The 16,104-nt window shown below is 57.6% G+C and overlaps 2 protein-coding genes across 2 annotated transcripts in view; one reads left to right on the top strand and one right to left on the bottom strand.

The window, feature by feature from the left end:
• The window catches only part of PAX1 (paired box 1), a gene marked incomplete at both ends in the record, with an annotated part of 40,365 nt that extends 39,505 nt beyond the window's left edge, over positions 1 to 860 (bottom strand). The window contains 1 exon segment of the mRNA XM_082480214.1: positions 720 to 860. Coding sequence (XP_082336340.1) covers positions 720 to 860 — 141 coding nt within the window.
• A 12,159-nt stretch (positions 861 to 13,019) lies between these two features.
• On the top strand, positions 13,020 to 14,141 carry LOC309670035 (homeobox protein Nkx-2.2; the record flags this gene model as incomplete). Its single annotated transcript, XM_082480841.1, has 2 exons — positions 13,020 to 13,278; positions 13,582 to 14,141. The coding sequence occupies 2 exons, from the start codon at positions 13,020 to 13,022 to the stop codon at positions 14,139 to 14,141; spliced, it is 819 nt and encodes a 272-aa protein (XP_082336967.1).
• Positions 14,142 to 16,104: the final 1,963 nt, after the last annotated feature.

Raw genomic sequence — 16,104 nt, 5'->3', positions numbered from 1 at the left:
GTGTTGGGTTTCGAGGTGCAGAGCTGTAGGGAACGGGATTTGCCTGTCCCCGTGTTGGGGCAGCCCCCACAAGAGCTGCACTGTTCCACTGGGGACAGAGCTCGGCTTTTCTTATCGCTAGGTTTGTATCCCTTCTCCACGGAAACGAAAGAAACGGGGCAGTAAGCCCCCTCCCGACCCAACTTTGAACCACCCTTGCAGTATTCTCTGTCGTGCTGTCACTTCGGATGTGTCACGGTTTTCCCAGGGAAGTCCTTGAAGCGCATGGCACTTGGTGACCTGCTCCGGCCAGGCTTTCGCCGCTGAACACCAGCACACCAAGTGCTGGACGTGCCCGGGAGGGTCGGCAGCCGGTGCTTCCACCGTCACTGAGGTTTTGCGTAGGGAAGCCCAGGTAAGGTCATTAGCGATGGGCAAGTTCAGCTGAAAAGTGATGAAAACGGATCAAAAACGAGCTAAGCAGCACTTTATTTCAGCTCCTGGATCTCCCGGAGTAGCCCTGTAGCCAGCGAGTCCCATCCGCATCAGCGTATTGGGGATGATATTAGGTCAAATCCTTCCTGGGCACTTCCCAGGAAGCCACTGAAATGGGTGATGCCACTGAAATGGGTGCTGCCACCCCAATCTTACCGGCCGCCCCTGCAATTTCTCTTTTGATGCCAGCCGGCACCGCAACCCGTGTCAGCAGCATTCCCACCAACAGCCTCCCTGATCCCTACTGACAGTGATGCCGCAGCCACGCTCCCATCCGCTCCTGCCGCACCGGGGTCCAGGCACCGGGAGATGGACGAGTGATTGACGGGGCGCCCGCGATACGCCATGATACGCTCCTTATCTGTGGCTTCCCAGTTGGTTCCCATGTCGCTCGCAGGGTTTATGGCGTCAATGTCACTTTCTTTTCCTTGGATTTCTTTTTTTTTAAACCTGCTTCGGTTCTTTCACACCTACTCACGCACCCCGGTGAAACTATTTCACCTTCAGGATTAGCAAAATTGGGCAAAACGGTCTAGGCAAGACACATCTTTCACAACTGTCCATGGGAAACAGGTGAGTTTGAACAGACGGGTACCTATTTTCCACGGCGGGTCCACTGAGAGCTAAATCCATCTAAAGCATCTTCCACAGGAATTCTTAGTCAAACGTTGCAATGGCGGGTGCCATCCAAAAACTTGGGTGCCGGCAGAGAGACCAAGGTTAGCTGTGGGCAAAAAGAAGCAGACGGACGGGCTTTGTTAAGAGAGGAGAAGAAAATCGGGGTGGGAAATATTATGGGCATCACTGGGAGATCCCTCCCACCCCCCTTTTTGGGCTGGCAGCTCCTCCTTGCTATGGACGTGGACCTTCACTTGAAAACACTGGGAAACTTCCCCCCCTTGGATGTGCTACGAACAGCACTGGCTCTGCTGGGCAGGTGAGACCACCAGGACAAGCCCACAGCATCCCCTGGGAGTCTCTCCAGAGCTCGTGCAAAACTGCCGACGCTACGGGACCCCTCTGCTCCCCACCAGCCCCCCAGCACACCGTCTCCCATGGCCAAGGGCTGGTGTCTGAGCACAGATGCTTTGACTTGGGGCTGATGTGTCCCCCATCCTCTGTGCCCTACCAGCTCCCACCAACACTTGGCTCCTGCTCCCCCCTCATTGCACCCCCCCCCCCAGGGTTAAAAAAGAAATAAAATAGGAAAAAAAAAAAAAAAAAAAAAAAAGGTTGGATAGCCACTTCCAGGTCAAGCCTGGATGAAATGGGTAATTCACACCTACCTCTCCATAGGCTTCGTGTTTTCCCTCCCCTCTTCCAACCAGCCAAGGCGCTATGGACAAGAGCCAGAGCGAACCCCCATCCCAGAGAGCGGGCTTCGCTGCTGCCAGATTGTGCTGTGTGCTCACACCCGCAGGGACAACCCGCGGCCATCTGTTAATCCCAGGTGTGTACACGCCACAGCTCTGCTGGCAGAGATAGTCTTCTCCCGGCTCCTCAAACACACCGGTCGCCCGACTCGCCGTGCGTGGGGGGTTGTTAAAGCGGCTGCTCCCCCATCCCTTCTCCCGTCTCCCTCACCGGCCCCGGCATCAAAGGCTTAGGTGGTGAAGAGGTTGTCTTTTTTATTCATTATAAAAACCGGGCTGGAACAATGGACAATTCAGTCCAGACTTCACAGAAACTGTTCCTGCTTTTCACCGAAAGCCGATGTCTCCTGACACCTGGTGCTAAAAGAGCACCTTCCCCAAGCTCTCGTCCTCCCCGGGGGAGGAGGTCTTTCTGGTCATTTTTAATTCCTTCCTTGTGAAAAGAAGCGGGCATGTGTGTATGAAAAGTGGAAATATATTCCTTCAAGCTGGGGAAATCTTGGGTTTATTTCACCCTACCTGATCCACCCTGAGCATCCCAAGCCTAGGCACCAACCCTCAGCGTTTCCCTTTGATTGGCCAGAGAAGATTTGTCTCCAGACGTAGGAACCTCTCGGGAACGCTTGGGCTCAGGTCTGCCCCGGCCTGTGCAGCCAGCCCGGGTTCTGGATCTTGTCCTAACTGGCACAGACACCCACACTCTCCAGGGACCACAGCCCAAAGCTCAGCTCCTGCGAAGGGGTCTCCCTGGAGCCCGTGGTTGCATGAGAGCAGCCCACCCGTCTCCAGGCCCCCTTGGCCATACCCAAGGCTCCCCCTCTGTGCACCATCGGACCAGCCTCTGGACAAGCCAAAGCAGCACAGGCTGGCTCAGAAACACCCGCAGGAGTCCTCCGTGTTGTGCCAGTGCCGTGCCCCGACTGTTTCAGCCCAGCCTCCAGATGTTGCTTCCTGGGAAGCACCGGGATCGTGCGTGTAAAATGCTGGAAGGGAGTTATCAACAGGGCCAAGGTAGCCTGGACCAGCTCAAAATCATCACCAGCAGTAGCCAAGAGTTGTCACCTTACCCTTTGAGCAATGAACAGGAGGAGGCCAGGCAGCTCTGCTACCCCCGGCAGCTGGAAGAGCCTGCTGAGAAGGTGGCTAAGCCTTGAGATGAGAAAAGCCCTTTCCCCTCCTCTGGGGCACGTGGAGGCTGGTAACTCACGGTCCTGTCCAGAGCCAGGGCCACAAAGAGGTGCCGATGGACTCTGCACAAAAGAAGTTGAGACTATGACTGTAGACACTTGGAATTAACCCTCCTGTAACAAGGCGGAGCCCATTCCAGCCTCTCCAAACTGAGGTCCAGGTCGTCTACCTTGCTCACCCACCTCTCCGAGAGACTCTGCGCGGGATATTTTAGGAGAAGGGTTTTCCACTCCTGCCTCTTCCAGACGGGCAGTGTATTGGGTGCTGGCAGGGAGGGCGACAGGGATGGATGGGGGAAGCGGACATCCGCTGTCCCACAGAACTACTGAAGGAGGAGGAGATGGGGAGGGCACCGGACCACAGGTGGAGGGCTCAGCAGCAGCTTATCACTGGCTCGATGTTATTTATTCTCTCCCTGGAGCTGGAAGGCATCCGGTAGCTCTTCCCAATGCATCCTCATGGCTTGAGGGTCCAGCCTTCTCCAACAAAACCATTACAATTATTGGGGCTGTTTAAGGAAGAGAGAACAAACCCTGACAGAAAAGGTATCCTGACCTCTTGTCTTCCACCTTTGTTTCCCAAAGCAACATTTCCCGATGAACCTACAAACAAATATCTAAAAAGCGTTCACCCCTTCTGAAACATACCCTCTGATAAAACCTCCCAGCTTGTTTTTACTCACCGATAAAGACTTAATTTCCACAGTTGAGTGAAATAAGGCCAGGCGGGTTTGGGGTGGAAATCCACATTGACCGCTTTACTCTCCTTCCCAGGGCCTGATGATTTGGCTTTCCGCAATTCTATGGGATGGTTGGACACTAGCATCAGGTGCCAAAAAGCCCTCCGAAAAGGTTTGCTTTCAGTAACGAATACAGAAGGGTTTTATTAATAAAATAGTAACTGCATGGTTTACAGTACAGTCTGGAAGACGGCTTGCCGCTGTCACTGGGGACATCTGCAGGGGTCTGGGCCATCGGACTGCAGAGCGCTGTCACTAGGCAGGTCCTGTGTCACCCAGAGTCCGTCTGGGGCTGAGCCATACATTGCCTGGAGGTTTGCTGTCAATGACCGGGCAGGAGCAGCAGCCTGGAGCCCAGGCTCGGATCAGCCTCCCGAAGGCACAGCCTGATGCTCCCATAGCTACGGACCATCCTTGTCCTCTCCCCACCTCCAGCCCCATCTCCTCATCCAGCTGCTCTCAGCCTCTTTCTCCCTCCCTCCCTCCCTCCGGTCCCAATTTGCTCCCCTTTGACCCTCCCTCACCTGCCCCAAATCCAGCTGTTGCACCCTTGCCTTTCTCCCACGCTCCTCCTTCTCCTCCTGCTGTGCTGGGTGGATGCCGGGGAAGCAGGACCCACAGCCGGCGAGGTGGTGGGACCCTCTCACGCAGTCCGGGGCACAACAGGCTCCGCCACGGGGGGGACCTGCACGCGTGGCGCATCCACAGACTCACACCTCTCGGACAGGTTTATAACCAAATGTATAGAAGTGCAAGCTCGGGTCCCAGGTGCAGCTTTCCCTGGGGATGCAGAAGACATGTCCCAGACATCCAGGCTGGGCTTCTTGTTGTGAAAGCTGAAGACTTTGCAGGTATGTAAATAAAGAGCTAACTATTTATGTTTGTATTTTTAGGTGGGCAACAGGATATTTTTTTCCCTAATTTCACTCCCTCAGTCAGCAGTCTGGACACTTTTTTATCCAAACAAAACAAGCTTGGCAAAGTTATTAATTGCTCAGAACAAGATCTCTATTGATTAGTATAAGGATCAATCACTTTATCTGCGGGCAGCTCTGTTAGCGCTGCCTGTGACCGGGTTATTTAGCTAAGAGATATCTGTCCTGGGCCCTGGGGAGTTTCACAGAGGAGTCCAAGGTCTCTCCAGTGCTTTAAAAAATACAGCAGGTGGTGGAGAGAATCCAGATGAGGTGAGATGGAGAAGGGTCCCTGTGACCTTCCCTCTAGCCCCAGCAGTCACCAGTGACACACACGCACCCCCTTCAAGAGGACTTTGTGCTTCATCCTAGAGACATGGGGGGAGGAAAGAGGGGGAGAGTTTTCCTGAAAACGTCTGAAGCGTGCATCAAGGGTGACGCCGCTGCAGACCCCTGGGGTTAAAATGAGGCGGCACAGCTTTTTGCTGCGTGGGGTTTGACTCCCGGGGAGCTGCCCTGACTTCCCCGGGCCCGGTGGCGTGGACGGCTGCTCCGGGGGGGGGGTACGGACAGCGGCCGCAGGGCTCACCTTGCAACGGGGCTGCGGTGGTGATGGTGGCGGTGGTGATGGTGGCAGTGGTGGTGTTTACCTAAGCCACAGCCTTTGGAAGGGAGATGGACTGCCAGGCTCGGATGCCCAGAAAGCCCTTCTGGCCAGCTGTAACCTCTTCATATTTTCTGTCCGTATTCGCAGGGGGTCGTTCCTTTTGCAGGAGCCTCTTGGAACCAGGTACCACTTTTCATCCCCAGCTTTGGGGAAGTCGGACAGCGCCACTCTCTCCCTCCGCCCCCCCGCCCTTTCTTCGCCTCCCCCTTAAAAAAAAAAAAAAAAAAACCAAACACATAAATAAATAAAATTACAATAAAAAAAAAAGAAGAAGAAAACCAAAAAGGGGCAGGGGAGGGGGGCTGCAGCTGGAGCCGTCTCTGGCAACCCAGCTCTAATCTCTCGCAAACCCCCGCTATCAAAGCTTGGATCAGCATATCTAATGTAAACGAGCTTTCACACATAAATAACGTGCCACATCTGGCTATTTGGTTTTTATAGCGTCTTAGCTACCGAGCGATTTATAGAGGGCGAGCTTGTTAAAGAGCAGCCCGAGCTGGGCCGGGGGAAGTTGCGGGCTGCCCCGAGGCGGAGCGGGGTGGGAGGTGTGAAGAAGCGAGGTGGGAGCGGGGGGCGAGGGAAGATTTGGGCAGCGCCGGGGACGGGAGGGGGGGTACGGAGGGGGGGGGGGGGGCGGAGAGGGGGGAGAGACGGAGTCCCCGCGCCGGCAGAAAGCGGCTTCTCCGCATCTTTGGGGAAGGGGGGCCGGGGGGAGGGCTCTGCCCCCCGGGGGAAGAGGGGCTGGCTCAGCGGCAGGGCCGGGGCAGGCTTAAAAGAGCCATCCAGGAACCGGCGTGTTTGCGCTTATAACCAATTTATTACCGCTGAACATATGGCCAGTATTTCGCCTGGCGTCACCCGCCGGGGAGGAAAGCAAACAGACCGCGCGATGTAAAGCCGGAGGAAGGAGCGGCCGCCCCTGCACACGCCGGAGACAATGCGAGAGGCGCGGAGCCGCCGCCGCCGCCGCGCTCAGCCCCCGCCCGCCTAGGGACCCCCGGCCCCCGCTGGGACATCCCCCCCCTCCCCGGTCCCAGGTAAGCCCCGCCGCGGTGGGCAGGGCGGCGGCGGGATGTCCCCGAGCGGCGGGGATCCGCGCCGGTGACAGCGGGGGGAAAGGGGAAAAAAGGGCGTAAAAAAAAAAAAAGGGGGGGGGGCCGAGGTTGGGGAGCAGCAGGTGGGAAAGGTCTTGCGGGGGGGCAGGGGGGGCTTACGTGGGGGACGCAGGTAGAAGTTGATGCTGAACGGTCCCCCGAGGAGCGGGGAGGGGGGGGCGCGTCCCCCTGCCCCGACGGCGGGGCTCCGCCGGCCCGCCCCCGGTCCCGGGTGAGCGCCCGGCCGCCCAGCCCGGGGAGGGGGGAGCCGGGGGAGCTCTCCCCGCCCCCGCTGCCCCGACGGCGGGACACTTCTCGGCTGCGACGGCAGAGTACGCCAGAGGACCGGGAATGGCCCCGGCCCCCCGGCCCCGGCGCTGTCCGCCGCCCCGCTCCCTCCTCCTCCACTTCTTCCCTTCCTTTCCCCGGTGTCACCCACGCCGCGGGACCGAGTTCTTGGGTCGGTTCCCCCCTGCGTGGACCCTTCTCCCGAAAAGAGCCCGACCCCCTCCCTCCCTGCGCAGGGCGTGCGGGCACCGGGGTCTTCCTCGGAGGTTTACCGTGGACCCCCGGCACCCCCCACTCGCGACGCCCCCCCCCCCAGCTACCTGCGCGGGCTCCCCGCTAAGCCCTCCGTGTTGTGCGTGCGGGTGTGAGAAGTAAATTCAGATAAGAAAGTCCTCCCGGCCGTAAATCCCCCGCATTCCCGTCGCCCGCGGCGGAACGGGCCGGATTTTCCTTCCCGAGGAGAAACATTTCTGACAAAGCTTAATCGCGGTGGGACACGTTTAATCATGAGAGAGACGGGAACGAATAGAGCCGGGGGGCTCGCTGGAGGGGGGGGAAGGGGGGGGGGCGAATCGTTTGCCCGGCAAATATAACAGTTTATAATAGACTGGAAGGGGAAGGGAGGCCCCGGGCCGAGCTTAGAGCTTTCACGGGGGTGGGGGGTGGGGGGGGTGTGTGGAATTAAATAAGACAAACAAATAGCTGGGTCGGGGTGCGGGGGGCTGCGGGGCCGCCGGCTTTGTGCTCGCACGCACGGCCTTAACAAACTGCCTCCGCCACTATTGGCAATATTTTCAAAGATCTCATTAAAGTGCATTTATCAAAGCCCTAACATGTGCCCTCCGGCTCTGACATAACCCCGTTAGCCCCCAGGGAGGAGGAGGGAGAAAAAAAAAAAAAAAAAAAATCCCAATTTCTATTACAATTCGTCACCTCGGGGGGTTGGTTGGAGGGCAGGCTCGATCTAGATCTACAAATTTATAAGTAATATCGGTGAATTGGGAGGATTTCTCCGTCTTTGAAGCTTCGGGGGGAAGGAGATAGAGTAATCGTGAGAATAGGAAAGCTCATTTAAATTCCTATGTCCTGGAGAAGATTTAATTGTCTGCGGGAAAAAGGCAGGCCGGCGCCGGGATTTTGGGGGGTGGCAGGGGCTTTCTCTTGCGCCTCGGTAGGGAAGGCTGGTGCCGGCTCCCGTTCTGTGTGCGGGGGAATCTTCCCCCTATTTCCCCCCTCCCCTCCTTTTTTTTTTATTTCCCCCCCCTTTTTTTTCCTTTTCCCCAAAAGCATCCTTAACGCCTTTGTTAATGCTATTTTTCCAGCCGTGAAAAGAGACGGGAATTTCACCCCGCAGAAACTCCGAGTCCCGCACGTTACAATTAAGTTCTTGAGAGCGACGGAGGATTCAGAGGGCTCTGGTTCCCCCTGATTTCAGGAAATACGATTTTTTTTTATTATTTTTTTTTTCACACTTCCCTCCCTGCCCCGGTCAGGATGCCGGTGTGCAAGGCAATCCGCTGCCGTGGGTTCCCCGTCCCCGCTCCCTTTCCCACGGCCTGGCGTGGCCGCGTTCCCTCCGAGCCGGAGCCGCCGCCGAGCCGGCAGCATCTCTGCAGAACTGCCGCTTTATCCCTGGAAAAATGCAATTTAAAAACCCTCAGGTCGGGGCACTCGGAAGGTATATTGAGAAGCGGTGGGGTTATTTTGATTAAATTTTGTTTTGTTTTGTTTTTAACACCAACAAAAGACGTCTTCTGTAATGATGCGGCTCTCTTTTCCCCCGCCACACTTTAAAACAAAGAGGGTGTTGCTCCCGAGGTGATGCTCCTAATAACAATTATCAGGAGCGGCGTGGGCTGCGCTTCCCCTTTCCCTATTTATTTCAAGTGTAGCTCATTCTAAAAGGTAAAATAAACCTGGCCTCTAACAAAGGCTTTGTGTGGGCTTCGCTAATCCGCACCGAGCGGCAAGGTGCGGTCCTCCTTGTTTATTTATTTGTGGTCTGGAGTGAGGGAAAACAATAGCTCGCACCTTTGGTCTAATCAAACAATAAACTAATCCACTTGACGGCTGTTATCGGAGATGCGATGCGGGGATGGGTTAGAGGTCAGGGCGAGCGAACCGCACGGGAAGGGGGGAAATAGTGGAAGACTCCCGCCAAACACCGTTTTATTCATTCTAATATATATATTATATTATGACACATAATTTACGTATATGACATCGCTCGACAGGGAAGGGAATGAAGTCAGGGGCGTCGGTGGCTTAAAACAGAGGGAGAGACCCCGCGCTTTTGGGGGAGCGGGAGCGCTCGGGCCGCCGGCCAGAGGAGAAACTCCGAGAGGCGAAAAAAAGGCACAGCGCCCCTTAAAAACACCACCCACGGGCCGTCCGTGGCGTGGCGAAACCCCGCTCCGCCTGCCGCCCCGGGCACTGCGGCCGCGGAGAGCCGCTCAGAAGGGCTCTTTCCCTCTCTCATCCCCAAAGGAGCGTCTCTTCCCCTGTCTTAAAAAAAAAAAAAAAAAAAAAAAAAAGCTTTAACGCCGCTAAAATCAACACCCGCCGCCCGTGGGGTGGGGGACCCGCTCCCCACGCGGGTCGGGGATGGGGGGAACAAACAGGGGAGAGGGAGCGGAGGCGAATGGCGGGTGTTTGAGCTACCTGTGAAAGTAAACAGGTAAACACTCCCCCGCTAGCACAGGCACTTGTCCTGAAGTGCAGCCACTCAGCCTGTGTACACGCACCGCGCCGCCGGCCTCCCGTGGGCTTGTGCAAATAACCCCCCCGCCCCCCAGGCGAGCCTCCGGGGGCAGCGGGCTGGAGCCCCCCCCCGGCAGGGCTCCGGGAGGGGGACACGGCGGGGGGAAAGGCACGAAGGGCGGCGGAGAGCATCCCCCGTCTCTGTCGCGATAGCCGCCGGGCTGCCGTCGGGTTTCCCCCCCCCAGGTAGCGCGGCTCCGGGCACAGGCTGCGTCCCGGCTCCGCGACCCCTCCTGACGTCAAAGGGCCGGAGCGGCTCTCACGTCACCCCCCCGCTGGTGACGTCATGGCATCCCAAAGGGAGAGCGGCCTCGCCCGCGCGTGGGACATCCCCGTCTCCCCCCTCTCCCCCCGCTGGCGGGTCGCGGGGAGGGGGCCGCGGCCCCCGGGGCGTTGTGTGCCCACAGGGGACCATCGGGGCCAGCCCCGCGGCGACCTCCGGGGCCGTGTCCACCTCCACGGCCCGACCTTCTCCCGTGGGCATCCCCCGCTCCCGCCGCCCCGTCGGGCCCCACGTCGCGAGGGGTTTGCAGGACGCTCTGCCCGTGTGGTGGCATTCGCGTGTCTGCTTGGGTTCGGCTGGGGTTGTATTATTATTATTATTATTATTATTATTATTATTATTATTATTATTATTAAAGTCCGGCTCTTCACCCCGGCCCGAGGAGCGGAGCTGCCCGAAAGGAACGGGCCGCCAGCCCCGCCGCCTCGGAGATGCTCTGCCCGTCCCTCCCCGGTTTGGCTTCTTAATTCGGGACGTTGTGTCGTCGTCCTGCCGCTGTCGCGATCGTCACCGTTATTACGGCTATATTTTTTTCCCCTCGGCAAGGAATTAAAACCCCAGCCTGCCCCAGCCGAGAGAAGCGCCGCCGCCTCCCCCGCTCCGGGCAGGTCGAGCCGGGGGGGGGGGATAAATCAATCGATAAGGCCGAGATTTGCTGGAAATTAAAGCTCCCCGCCTGGTGCGCGTCCCGAGCCCCTCCCGCCGGGAAAAGGGGAGCGGAGCGGGGGAGCGCCCGCCCGAGTGGTTCCCTCCATATCGAGGAAGGACTCCGAAATGGATGAAGAGATAGCCATTGAGTGCGGTTGAATACCATGACAACTAGGAACAACCTCAGATTTATTCCCAACAGTTAGGACACATTGAAAGAGGGCGTCAATCACGTATTATTTCGCCACTGAAATAAATGCAAAAACTGCGCCGAGACAAAGGGTTCCAACAGAAGCCGGACATTTGTCTACATTGCGGACATTGTTTCCAGCTTAGCCATAGGGTTGTATTTGTGTTTGCGCGGGTCCGACCACCCAGGATGTGCTCAGGGGCTCGCTTAAAAAAAAAAAAAAAAAAAAAAAAAAAAGGGAAGAAAAAAAATCCCTGGGCATTGTCAGCCACATCACATACTTTATGGGAGGCAGGCTGGGGGCTGGGGGAGGAAAGATGGGGGGAGCGGGGAGGGAGAGGAGGGGAAGGTGCGAATACATTGATCGGCAAACAGGAGGATGACGGAGGGACCATCTTCCTCCCCTTCCCACCACCAGCAGCCCCATTCCCGCTCCCGCCTCCTGGAAGAGAAACTCGGTCAACTTTTCTTTCCCAGAAATAAAGGTGGTGGTCAGAAGCCCCTTCCCAGATTGTCGCCTCCCCCCACCCCCCCGCCCCGCACACCACCGTCGTCCCCGCGTACAAGCCTGTCCCGGGCCGGGGTCCGGCTGCGGAGCGCTTCGGGGAAGGGGAAAAGGGAAGAGGGAAGAGGAAGGTCCGAGCTGTGCACGGCCAAGGGTCCTCGGCGGGTGCAGGAAAGGGAAGGAGGAAGGAAAATGAATATAAAAGTTGGTGGCAGACAGATAGAGAGGGAAGAAGTTGAGGAGGGGGGCGGCCTGCAGCCCCGGCCGGGCCGGGCCGGGCCGGGGGAGCCTCCGCTCCGCTCCGCGCCGCTCCGCCGGGACCCGCGGTCGGGGATGCTGCGGGGCTCCGCGGCTGCCGGCGCCGTGTGCGTGCGTGCGTGACACCTGGAGATCCGGCCTTCCAAAACGCCCTTTTGGAAAGCAACCCCTTCCTTATCCCCCTCCTTCCCCAGGTCCTGAAAAAGAAAGAAAAAAAAAAAAAAAAGAAAAGAAAAAAAAAATTAATTCAGTCGTCTTTGAAAGTCCATTGGGCTCCAGCCCATTAAATTAACCAAACGGGCTGGATTTTATTCCCCTGGAAGAAGGAGGCAAAATCAATGAGACCTCTTCAAATAAAGCCCCCCCCCCCAAGTAATCAACTCCCGGATCTCCCCGGGTCGTGACTGACGATCGCATTTTGCCAGTTCGGTTAATTTCGGAGCAAACTAGAATCAATTACTTGCTGTTTAATTTCCAGCGTTCATCCCTAAGCCTCAACCAAAATATTGACCTAGGCGGTTTAGATAAGTTGGTCTCTTGCCATCTGAGCCGCCTCTCGTTTCGGTCCCGCGCGGGGCTCTGAGCGCGTCCCCGCGCAAAAAAAAAAAAAAAAAAAAAAAAAAGGAAAAAAAAAAAAAAGCGCTGCCCCCGGGTTTGCGTGGGCGCGCAGGCTGCGCGGGAGGGGTGGGAAACCACGCACCCAGCCTCCCTCGCTCCTTATCACCCCCCCCCCTATTTTTTTTTTTTCCTCCCCGCTTTTCAAGGCAATCGTTGGAAAACACACTTTGGAGCGTGCGGAATATCGGGCTGGTGTGCGAGGCTCTTTGTATGTAAATACCGTGTTTAAAAAAAAGAAAATCACACCCTCCCTCTCTCGCTGACACACACACACACCCGCGGAAGGGCCCTCCCCACGCCGGTAATTAACTGACACGTTATACCACTCATCACCAATGGTGGAAGCTCGGAGCTCGCCCAAAACCCGCAATTTCACATCTGCAAACACTGTCTTCATCCACTTGACTTCCAAGACCCGCCCACACGTGGCCAACCTTTCCCGGGTTTAATGTATTTTTTTTCTCCCTCCTCTCGGCAGGTTCATGTGTGGGGACCAGCCTTATATGGACTGTTCGCTCCAGCAATGGCTCGGGTTTTTCAAGCGGCAGGCACGGGTTCGGGGTGTTTAAGCAAGATCCAGAAGTGATCTTTTTTTTTCTTTTTCTTTTTTTTTTTTTTCCTTTTTTTTTTTTTTTTTTTTTTGGCGTGTCTTTCCCCCCTTTCCCCTGGAGTTACAAACTATTTCCGAAGCCAGCTGCTGCTCCCGCTCTCTGAATTTCCCCCGTGGCAGAACAAGCCCGTAGAAACCACCGCCGCAGAGATCCACCGCTGCGGCCGGGGCTCCGCTTCCTCTTCTGCACAAAACCCTTCGGTTATTTTTCTATAAATCTACATTATTCTATAATTATTTTTTTTTCCCACCCCCTCCTCCACGCGTGCCGCCGCCCCCCGCTGCCGTGTGCGTGTGCGGTGCTGCTGTCGCCGCTCCCGCGTCCGCGCCCGCGTCCGCGCCCGCGCCCGCGCCGCGGCGGGTCGGCGGAGCTGCTCCTCCAACTTTCCTGCCTAAATTCGGGCCGGACCATGTCTCTGACCAACACGAAGACGGGCTTTTCGGTGAAGGACATTTTGGACCTCCCCGACACCAACGATGAGGACGGCTCCGCCGCGGAGGGCGGCGAGGAAGAGAGCGAAGCGCCGGAGCCGCCCAAGAAAGCGGGAGTTTTGGGACAAACCCCCTTGGACACTGTTCAGACGCTGCCTTTGAAGAACCCTTTCTATGATAATAGCGATAATCCCTACACGCGCTGGTTGGCGAGCGCCGAGGGCATCCAATACTCCCGTGAGTACCGCGCAGCGGCGACGCGGACGGGGCAGCCAGCGGCTCCGCGCCCGCGGGGGCATCCCCGGGCGCTGGGGCGAGGAGGTGGGGGTGGGCTACAGCTTGCCACGGGTGGGTGAGCCCCGGCCGGTGTCTCCATCCATCCCCCCCCATCCCCCGCCCTCCACGGCGGGGGAGCGGGGCCGGGCGGCGGGAGGGATGCGGGAGAGATGCGGGGGGCGGCGGGGGTCGCGCAGCGCGGAGCCATCCCCCCCCCCACCATACCACCACCACCACCACCTCCGCTAACGGGACTCTCCGCAGTGCACGGGCTAACGGCCGGCGGCGGTGGCCAGGACCCCTCCGGCAAGTCGCCGGAGCCGTCGGCCGACGAGTCGCCCGACAACGAGAAGGAGGCGTCGGGCGGCGGGGACGCGGGGAAGAAGAGGAAGAGGAGGGTGCTCTTCTCCAAGGCGCAGACCTACGAGCTGGAGCGGCGGTTCCGGCAGCAGCGGTACCTGTCGGCGCCGGAGCGGGAGCACCTGGCCAGCCTGATCCGCCTCACCCCCACCCAGGTGAAGATCTGGTTCCAGAACCATCGCTACAAGATGAAGCGGGCCCGGGCCGAGAAAGGTATGGAAGTGACTCCTCTTCCCTCCCCGCGGCGGGTGGCCGTGCCGGTCTTAGTCAGGGACGGCAAGCCCTGCCACACGCTCAAAGCTCAGGACTTGGCAGCCGCGACTTTCCAGACGGGAATCCCCTTCTCCGCCTATAGCGCCCAGTCTCTACAGCATATGCAATACAACGCCCAGTACAGCGCTACCAGCAACCCCCAGTACCCCACAGCACACCATTTAGTACAAGCTCAGCAATGGACTTGGTGAAGGCCGGAGGGGAGCGCGCACACACTGACCCCCACACACCCACACCCACACCCACACCCACAAAAAGGAGGAAAACAAAAATAATAAAGAGAGAGAAAGAGACAGACTGATGCTCCAAAAATAAAATAAAAAACTGCGGGGGAAGGAATGGAGAGGGAAATGCTATTATTATTATTATTATTATTGCTATTATTATTATTATTATTATTATTATTCTGTTTTTTTCCCTCTCCCGTTTCTTTTCCCCTCCATTTTTTTTTTTTTTTTGGCGGGGGGGGGACTCGGTTTCATTTCGGGGCGAGGCGGGGGGGGGAAGGGAGGGGAGGTGTTTTTGTGCGTCATTGTTTACAGAAATTTTTGCGCCATTCAGAGTGGTCCTGTCTACCTACAACTAAAATAAAAAGGGAGGGGGGGGGAATCGTCACAACTGAAAAAAAAAAAAAATAAAGAATAAAACCCCCCCGCTGCTCCTGTGGTTTTGTGAGGAAGGTGCGCGCCCCCGGAGCGCGGCCGCCGTACCCCAACACGGAGATCTCCGTCGCCCCCCACCCCCACCCCACCCCCCCTTCTAGGACAATTTTCAGCCGCCCGTAACCCCCGACAACTATTAGCGGGTGTCTTTTTGTACCTCGTTGCGACTATCGCTGCCGTGAGCGGCAGCCAGGGCGTTCATTTTGGTTTCTCTTATTTGGGGTTCGCGCACAACTATTCCCGAGTAACCGCGAGCAGAGGAAAAAGAACGACGGGTTAAACCCTCTCTGCCCGCGGCCGCAGGAAAGCGGCCCCATTGTGTGCAAACCCTGGCTTGCCATATTATAAGAAGAATTTTAATTTTTAAAAAGCTCTGTTTCGAGGAAAAAAAAAAAAAACAACAAAAAAAAAACCACACACAAAAAAAAAAACCAAAACAAACAAGAGAAGGAACCGATAACAACGACGAACCGTTTTTGTTCCACTTCTCGGTGCGGCCGGCGCCCGCCGCCGCTCCCCGCAGCCCCCGGCGGCGTTTCGGGGGGCTCGGCCCGGCGTGGGGCAGGGGAAGAGGGGGGGGAAGACACGGCCGAGCAGGCCCCCCCCCTCGCCCCCCGCCCGCCGCCCCCGAAACTTCTTTTTTTGGGGGAAAGCGGCTTTTTTTTTCGAAGCAGTCGTCTTCAGCCCGAGTCCTCCAACACCCGGAGCTGGCGAAAAAACGGGGGGGGGGAGAAGAATTCTTTTATTTTTGGGGCTGTGCTTTTATACACCCCAGTGGCCCCCGTGCAGCTGGGGTCCTCTGGCTGCGGAGTTTTGGGTACCAGCATCACCTCAGCTTCCCTCCCTCCCCGGGCTGGGGGCCGTTTGTGCGGGGGGGGAGCGCGGAAACTTCGGGTTCAGCCCTCGGGGATGCGCCGGCGGCTCAGGCAGGTCGGGGGAAAGGGTTAACACCTGGGGCATCCCCCCCAAAAATCGGGGCGGGGGGGGGGAGGAAGGGGGAAGAGAGAGGCGAGGCGGAGCTGGGCGGCTCAGCCGGGGTGAAGCGGGGGACCGAGCCCGGCCCCGGGGAAGTTACGGCCGGTTTGGGGCAGGCGCAGCCCCGGGTGGGAGCGAGTTTGGGCACAGCTGTGTGCCCCCTCGCCCTCCACTGCCATTTTAGGATGGTAAGGGTACTTAAAAATATATATTTTTTTCACAAAAAAAGGGCTTGTCCGGTGTGATGGGACAGCGCCCGCCCCGTCCCGCCGGGCTGAGCAGGGCCAAGTCGCGCCGGTTCCGTCCAACACCCAAAAGCGATCGGTGCCGGTTCGCAGCACCCCAAACCCGCCGTGCCCCGGCGCACCCTCCGCCGGCCCCAAAGCCCCGCGCTCGGGCTGTTGTGTTTGTTTGTTTGTTTTTTCCCTTTTCCTCTTTTTTTTTTTTTTTTTGTCTTTTTCTTTTTTTCCCCCTCTTTTCTTGCTCCTCCTTCCCCTCGCCTCTCCGCCGGGTGAGC

This window comes from Vanellus vanellus (genome assembly GCF_965231255.1).
Source record: "Vanellus vanellus genome assembly, chromosome: 3".
Taxonomy (NCBI): domain Eukaryota; kingdom Metazoa; phylum Chordata; class Aves; order Charadriiformes; family Charadriidae; genus Vanellus; species Vanellus vanellus.
The sequence above is the reverse complement of the archived record's forward strand: the minus strand, read 5'-3'. Positions and strand labels throughout refer to the sequence as shown.